The sequence below is a fragment of the Coregonus lavaretus genome, assembly GCF_964263955.1.
Source record: "Coregonus lavaretus genome assembly, chromosome: 10".
Taxonomy (NCBI): domain Eukaryota; kingdom Metazoa; phylum Chordata; class Actinopteri; order Salmoniformes; family Salmonidae; genus Coregonus; species Coregonus lavaretus.
This window is the reverse complement of record NC_139997.1, coordinates 26872852-26881199: the sequence shown is the minus strand read 5'-3', so window position 1 is coordinate 26881199 and position 8348 is coordinate 26872852. Positions and strand designations below refer to the sequence as shown.

Here is an 8348-nt window from a genome sequence, read left to right as displayed (position 1 = left end):
CAGATGGTACCAATTCTTTGTGATCTATGGTTTCTATTGTGCATACATCTATTGCATTGGATAAATATTTTGTGTCTTTACAGGTCTTGGAATTGGAGGTGGCTGTGGAACATAATAAACCACCAAAATTATATGCTGAGTAGACTAAGATATGGAATCGTATCCCCAGGCTTCAGAAATGAAAAGAAACCCGACATACGTCTCATGTTTAATTATGAGCATGAAAAGGTTTGAACCTGACTTCACAGACATGTTATGCTACTTTGATGTTCCCTGACTGGATCCACCACAACAGGCTAACAATTGATTCAAATAATTATACAATCAATTTAGAATTGGGTTGGGTGCATGCATGTAAATGTGCATCTGGACATACTGTCAGAAGAAAATAATAATTTGTGAGCAGAAATAAATGTTTTGGGATGTCAAGTGCATATTGCCTTGTTTGGGAGAAATCTGTACACCTATTTGAATGTACTCTGCTGGTAAAATGTAGGCCAACATTTAAAAAGTTGTTATTGTATTTTTTTTAAACATAGGCTATAAATACATTCCCAGTATCCATTAACAGGAAGGACCCTTGTGAATATGGAGCCTGGGGTTCCAGCCATGGACATCACACAACTGTCTGATCACTGCAGGGTCTCCCACCGAGACCATACTGTCAGAGCAGCCTACTGTCAAACGAGCTGCTTATCAGTCAGTCAACATCATACAGCATTAGACATCACAGACAAGCCTAGACTGCATCTGACAGAGAGACCAAGATGGGAAAGGATTGGAATGATACCTGAATTAAATCAGATGCGATTGCACAATTACACTTTTATTCATTCAAAATGATGAAAGTGTTGTACGTTTATAATGATTTTGCCTAAAATATATTACGGCAAAGAATCAAAATAATTCACACTGTACAAAGGCACTACTTGGTCAATTGACGTTTGAGATGGCAATAACAAACCAATGCCTCCCCCTTGTGGTGACTATGGCTCCAAAGTTAATTCACTCATTAACACCCTTTTTTTTTTTTATAATAAAATTAAATGCTTTTCAAAGATCCAGAGTTAAGACTGGGAAATTAAAAATAAAATACCAACAGTTTGAGCCTTTTACTACTCAAATTGTGGATAATATATTTACAATGTATAGAAAACCATCAAAAAGAAAATAAATCAAACCAATGGTTTGAAACGTGCTCACATTCTTGTATGTAAGACGTGGGTCTGACAAATTGTATAATTGTTCATACATCCAAAGGCATGGAATTCTATTTGTGTCTTATGTCCGACAGGGGGGGCCATTCCAAGTCAGAATGTTGTCACACCTGCGATCTACCCATCTCACAACACCACTAACAAGTATTTTACGCCATGTGGGTCCATCCCACTGATGAGTCCTCATCCAGTCCTTTGCTTTTCTTATTGATCTCTCCAATGACAGCTTGCAGTTTCTTGACCGACTGCATCATCACATGGAAGCTGTTGTGAAAGCTGCCCATTCCCTCCTGCATCCATGCTGCCTGTAGTTCTCCAATCCATCTCAGGATCCCATCCAGCTGCTCTTGGACCTCTCTTTGCTCCTCCAGTTCAGCCAGCAAGGCCTGCCTGGCACACACCTCCGCCTGGTACGCCTGTTGCAGCTCCGCCAGGGAAGACTCCAGCTTAAGAACCTCCTCTAAACGTTGAGGGTACTTTTTGTGTGGCTGGTCGTCAGGCAGCAACACATTCGGAGGGACTGAGAGGACGTTGTTGACCAAAACAGTTTCCATGCAACCAGACAGACGATTGAAGCGTTCCTGAAGGAATATCTGCAACTTTTGGGTGCATTCTCTTGCCCTTGAACGTAGTTGCTCTCCATTTGGTTCAGTCCCGCTTAGTTTTCTCACGAACACCGCTTCTACAACGAGCAGCAATTCATTCAGGCAGTCCTGAAAGGCACTGTATACCCTCACCATGCAGGTCTGAGGGGTGAAACCAAAGAACTGTGCCTCGTACAGCTTGAGGGAGGAGGGAGACATTGCCTCCTCTAGAAAAAAGGAAGGCAGAATATTGGGTTTACATTGGGATGCACAGGGTTCATACATATTTTGACAGAATTTCATTACTTTTCCATGACTTTTAACCAAATTTCCATTACCAACAATTGGCGCCTACTTTTTATACGTACATAATAAGTATGCGTAATGTGGTATCGACACTGGGAGGCTGCTCTCTGATCCCATGTAACATCTCCTGTCGTTATGCAAGGCACTTAACCCCCCACCCCCCAAGTAGAATACCTGTTACGCAACTGTATAAAACACATCTGGTCAATCCTCAGTCTGGAGAGCTACTGGGTGTGCAGGCTCTTGATCAAGCCCTGCTCAAACACATCGGAGACAGATTATCTAGGTACGGTTGAGCAGCTCATTTCTCAAATGTGGTTTGTTAGAAAGGGACTAGAATAAAAGCCTGCACACCCATTAGCTCTCCTGGAGGATGGTTGACCACCCTTGATTGCAACAAAATATGTTTCATGCCTTTTGAAATAATTAGCTCATTCAATATATCAAAGATCAAATGGCTATGGTAAGCTACAAATCGTTATATTTAGCTGAAGCAAGCCCACACATTTCTTTCAGGAAATGTACCTTTTCGAGTTTAGTCAAATTGACCTTAGAAGTGTTTACTTTGCAGGCTGGCTAGCATCTATTGAGTTGCAATGTCCCATACATTTGATGCCCAAATCAACTGCTAGTATCTACAAAACAAGAAGCCACATAATCCAAAAGAAAGTCTACATCAAATATTTTCTTCTAAAATAACTGTTCGTGATTCACAAATTATTATTTTCATTCACATGATTCGATTCACCACGATTGAACCGAATCCCAACTAATACAATGGCGTTGTGAATCGTTCGTTTCGTCAAAAATAATTGTTTAAATAACTCATGAAAAAAGCAAATCGTTCAAAAAAGGCAAATGAACTTTGTATTGCCTTATTTGCGAGTGTCGGTGAAACGTTTTATTTTTTTATGAAAACAATACACATGAATAATTGCTAAATGGCTAACTAGAGGGTACACAATATGTTTTTGAATTGGCTACCTAGTTAGTCTGTTCTCTATCATATTTTATAGGCATACCTGCTGCTGCAATGTCCGACTGTCTCCCTCTCCTTGAGCAACCGCCCACTCGTGTCGCACACATGCAAGTGATGCACACAAACAGACGCGCAAAAGGGTCATGCTGATCCTGGCTGATACGTAGATTTTTTATTTGATTGATCAAATATTTTACAAATGTGCCTAAATAAACTAAAGTAACAGAAATTATTAAATTAATTTCCTTTACTTTTTGGTTTTTATCATTTCCCCAAACTTCTCCAGGCCTGGAAAACACCATTTAAAAATTCCATGACAGTACAAACCCTGGATGCAGAGCTCTGTATTTATTAGTTAATCCTGCTGTCTGTCTATTCCTTCAAGGACCACATTGGAAATAGGGCCCAAGTTCTGTACAATGTGTGTTCCTCTTGGCTCTAATGTGCCAAGAGGAACACACACATTGTTCCTCTTGGCACATTAGTGTTGTCTACCTGTACAATTTTTTTAAAAATCTATCAGTCAAAACATTTACAACTGGCTCATTCTCTCCTTTCCACTGGTTGTAAAATGTGTTGCTGATAAATAGAAAAGTGTTCTCAGAAGTTATGATCTGGTTCGATAACAACAATAATCACTTTTTATAGTTAACCTCAGGTTTATGGCAATAAAACAACTATCAACTGACCAAACATTCCTATATTTGTTTACATCCCTGTTAGTGAGCATTTCTCCTTTGCTAAAATAATCCATCCACCTGACAGGTGTGGCATATCAAAAAGCTGATTAAACAGCATGATCATTACACAGGTGCATCTTGTGCTGGGGACAATAACAGGCCACTAAAATGTGCAGTTGTAACAATGCCACACATGTCTCAAGTTGAGGGAGTGTGCAATTGGCATGCTGACTGCAGGAATGTCCACCAGAGCTGTTGCCAGAGAATTGAATGTTCATTTCTCTACCATAAGCTGCCTCCAACGTTGTTTTAGAGAATTTGGCAGAATGTCCAACCGGCCTCACAACCACAGACCATGTATAACCACGCCAGCCCAGGACCTCCACATCCGACTTCTTCAGCTGCGGGATGGTCTGAGACCAGCCAACCGGACAGCTGATGAAACTGTGGGTTTGCACAACCAAAGAGTTTCTGCACAAACTGTCAGAAACCATCTCAGGGACGCTCATCTGCGTGCTCGTCGTCCTCACCAGGGTCTTGACCTGGCTGCAGTTCGGCGTCATAACCAACTTCAGCGGGCAAATGCTCACCTTCGATGGCCACTGGCACACTGGAGAAGTGTGCTCTTCACAGATGAATCCCGGTTTCAGCTGTACCGGGCAGATGGCATACGTTGTGAACAGAGTGCCCCATAGTGGCGGTGGGGTTATGGTATGGGCAGGCATAAGCTATAGACAGTATCTGTGACCAACAGATGCATATCTGTATTCCCAGTCATGTGAAATCCATCGATTAGAGCCGAATGAATTTATTTCAATTGACTGATTTCCTTATATGAACTGTAACTCTGTAAAATCTTTTTAAGTGGTTGTGTTTATATTTTTGTTCAGTGTAGAAAGATACTGTTTGGCGTAGCACAGAGAACTTGTTGATACTTCCTCAAACCCTAATTGGAAGACAACCATTGTCTTCTAAACGTCCATGTCTAGTTGCAGGGTGTTTGCTTGAATTTAGAAAATGCTCTTATTAAATTATATAAATGTTTTGCTTCATGAAGTAATCCAACAATGTGAACGCCGACATATTGTCTATTTCCAATATTCTCTCATTGATTGAGACCCGTGAGTGTCCACCCCAAAGTGTTGCATGTCATGATGACACTCACCTGTCTCAATCAATGAGAGAATATTGGAAATAGACAAGATGGTACACAGTAGCCATATTTCCATTAACTTGTCCCGTGATTTTTTGTTGAAAGTTAGAAAATAGATGTGACAATTGCCTGCTAGGGTGCATTTCCGTTTAACTATCTTGTGTTGATCTAAACAGTTGGACGTAATGACATCACACCTAAATATGTACACTTTTTCACAAAAACCTAGTGTAGAATAAAAATGTAGTGGTTGAAGTGTTTCCATTACCCATTTAGGCAAATTGACATGAATAAATTGGTGACAGCCTGTACGCCCTCACACCTATCTGTTTCATGTCTCAGGTAGCCCACGAATGCCAGCAGGGATAGAATGCAATAATTGACTAATATTTGCAATTTAAGTGATAATGCCCGAGAAGCTGGTGTTTGGAGGATATATTTGCACAGATGCTGTTAGGCCCGAGAAGAAGTCGAGGGCCGGCCAACCATGCCAATATATCCTCCAAACACCGGCTTCGAGGGCATTATCACTTTTATACAACGGGTTACCAACATATTCAAATAATGATTTACATATTTTCATTAAAAATGTTATTTTGATTAATTTATTCATACTATTTCATAATTCCACAAGATATAGTCCCGACACAAATCTAGGGTTGCTACCCAAGCCGGCTGGTCGTTCGTTCTATCGGTTCGGTTGTCAGAAATGCGACCCAGTCGTTCAGTCTTTTTGATCTGTATCTATGGACACGACCCAGTCATTCATTCTAAATGTTCCATTGCCATACTGGCTGGCAACGTTCTTATCCCTTGCTTGCTAGGTAGCCAACTACGGCTAACTTACAGTCACGTCAAAAAGCCAGAATAACAGCAAAGTAGCTGCATTTGTTTATGCTGTTTTCTAGTGACATTTATTTGGATACATCATAACAATGAGCTAATGTTGCACGATTTCGCCTGGCATAGAAAATGTGCTCTCTCGTCAGGACACTGTTGTTCAGAGGAGCTAGCCAACAACAACTAACAATCACTTCAAACTGAAAAGACAGAAAACTAGCTGCACTTCGTTTCGTTTGACCTGTTTTCTATTGATAGTTTTGTATATATCCATAAAAAAATGACGCTGATTCATGATTTCGACTGGCTGAGAAAAGTTGCCTGCCTGTCTCATCCTGACTTCCAACACGTTCATTACTATCAGACAGCTGGAGATCGAATTTGAATATTGAAACAATGTTGCAAATGTCAGAGACAGACAGCAAGGTTTCAACAAATCTCCACTGTTAAACAAAATTTTAGTCTAAAAGAAATGTGAGATAATGTCTAGATGCTTTTTAATGTGGAGATCAAGTTAATAAATTGCCTGTCTGGGCTGATGAGACAGTGGATTGCGCAGTCAGATGGAACAGAGTAAATAGGCATTTTAACATCATAGATTTAGCCGGGAGTAACTTGTGGAATAGACACCGGCTGGAATGCGCTTTTAACCAATCAGCATTCAGGATTAGACCCACCAGTTGTATAAATTATATTTTAAACTGGGTGATTCGAACCCTGAACGCTGATTGGCTGACAGCCGTGGTATATCAGACCGTATACCACGGGTACAACAAAACTTTATTTTTACTGCTCTAATTACGTTGGTAACCAGTTTATAATAGCAATAAGGCACCTCAGGGTTTGTGATATATGGCCAATATACCACAGCTAAGGGTTGTGTCCTAGCACTAGGCGTTGCACCGTGCATAAGAACAGCCCTTAGCCATGGTATATTTGCCATATACCACACCCCCTTGGGCTTTATTACTTAAATAATTCTCATGTGCTAACATATCACCACGGTGAAACTTGCACAACTGTAGATCTGAAATAATTTGATGGTGAAACTTGCCAGCCAACCAGAAAAGCAAGGCTAAGCAATTCAGGCATTCTTGAAAGTCAGAACAATCTTTGTCCTGCAAAGGAACACTTTTATAAAAATGGATTTAGCAAGACATAGGCATTTTTATAGTTAAGAGGTGACATCACGTGTCCCGCGTAACTTCAAAATGATTCGGCAATCATCATTTATTCGAAAAACACCGTTTCCATCATCGTTTGTCACAATAAATAATGTTCAACCTCTGTCGAACATATACAAGTCGATCTTTAGTTTCTTTCGTCGAATAAACCTGGGTTAATGGAAATCTGCCTAGGGTTTAGATTAAGTTACTTAATGGAGTGGGAAAAAAACATTTAATTACGGAGCATTTTCTACATTCAAACGAATCCCCTGCAACTAGACATTGACGTTTAAAGACATTGGTTGTTTCCATGCGGGGAATTGAGTAAGTATTGAACATTCTCTGCGTTACGCTAAACACTTGCTACCTTTCATGTCTCGGCTAATGGAGCATCACATTAGGCCGTTACAATCTACTAGTTAATCACGCAAGCCACTTCTAGACAGCTTGCCGACCTAGGAAACAACTAGGCTAGCTAGTATAGTCAGATGAATGATCAATATCTTTGGAGTAGCTAGTTAGCTAACGTTAGCTGGCTATATAGTCTTTTACGATGACTACGGACACGTCCAGGAATGCATTTCAGTGCGAAACACATACTATTGGCGTTAATGGATAGGAAACAATTTAGACGAATATGTCAAACTACTATTTACATATACTGGAATGTATATTCGTAAACAATTAATAATTGTCTTATTATTTTGCCCCTTACCCTGACTGATTCTGCACTCCGCCATTTCCAACTTTCCCGCGCTCCTTTTGTCGGTGGTCGTCAGCTGGCGCTACAAGATGTTGTATGCGCTTCTTCTTCTTCGATGAGGTTTAACAGCGGTTGGCATCCAATATGTTGCATTACCGCCACCTACTACACTGGAGTACAACTCCCTTATATTTTGCTTGAAAAAAATTAAGAAATACCCTACCATCTAACAATCCACTCACAACTTCAAAAAAAATAACAAAATATATAATACAATTAAAACCACTATTTAAATCTATTCATTCCTACCTCATGCCCTCAACCTGAAAGGATGGGACATCACCACTTAACACACCCTGTAACTCTTCTGATGTCAAGTCTCACACACCAAAATATCTCTCTGCAGCTGCCACCACAACCTCAATTTTATTCGACTTACGTTCCATCCCTGCAGTACAATTAATAACCATTGCTATAAACGCTAAAAACCCAATCTTACTGAAACATATATCACTTCTTGGCCTATCCCTATGTACTGGTAAAGATCTACTACTCTCACCACTCCTCCCCCTTGACCCATCTTCCTCTACTTTCTTCACTGCCTCAGCATATGACAACTTCTGCACTACTCTTACCCTGGAAACTTCAACCTGCCTCTCTCGCACGGGACATTTCTGATCCCCAGCCCCACGGGCACCCCTACAATTAGCACATCAAATC

The 8348-nt window shown here is 40.5% G+C and overlaps 1 protein-coding gene across 1 annotated transcript; it reads right to left on the bottom strand.

Moving 5' to 3' along the window:
* Positions 1-805: 805 nt before the first annotated feature.
* On the bottom strand, positions 806-7686 carry LOC311135644 (protein MIS12 homolog). Its single transcript, XM_084169669.1, has 2 exons — positions 7641-7686; positions 806-2028 (listed from the first exon to the last, which is right to left on the bottom strand). Exons 1-2 carry the CDS (start codon positions 7663-7665, stop codon positions 1367-1369), a joined length of 687 nt encoding a protein of 228 aa, XP_084025795.1. The 5' UTR covers positions 7666-7686; the 3' UTR covers positions 806-1366.
* Between the last annotated feature and the right edge of the window lie 662 nt (positions 7687-8348).

Bases quoted from the DNA above. Each gene is read 5' to 3' on its own strand.
- LOC311135644 (XM_084169669.1), bottom strand. From the start codon at position 7,665: ATGGCGGAGTGCAGAATCAGTCAGG. The intron at 2,029-7,640 runs GTAAGGGGCAAA...CCTTTTTTCTAG, and splicing joins GGAGTGCAGAATCAGTCAGG to AGGAGGCAATGTCTCCCTCC.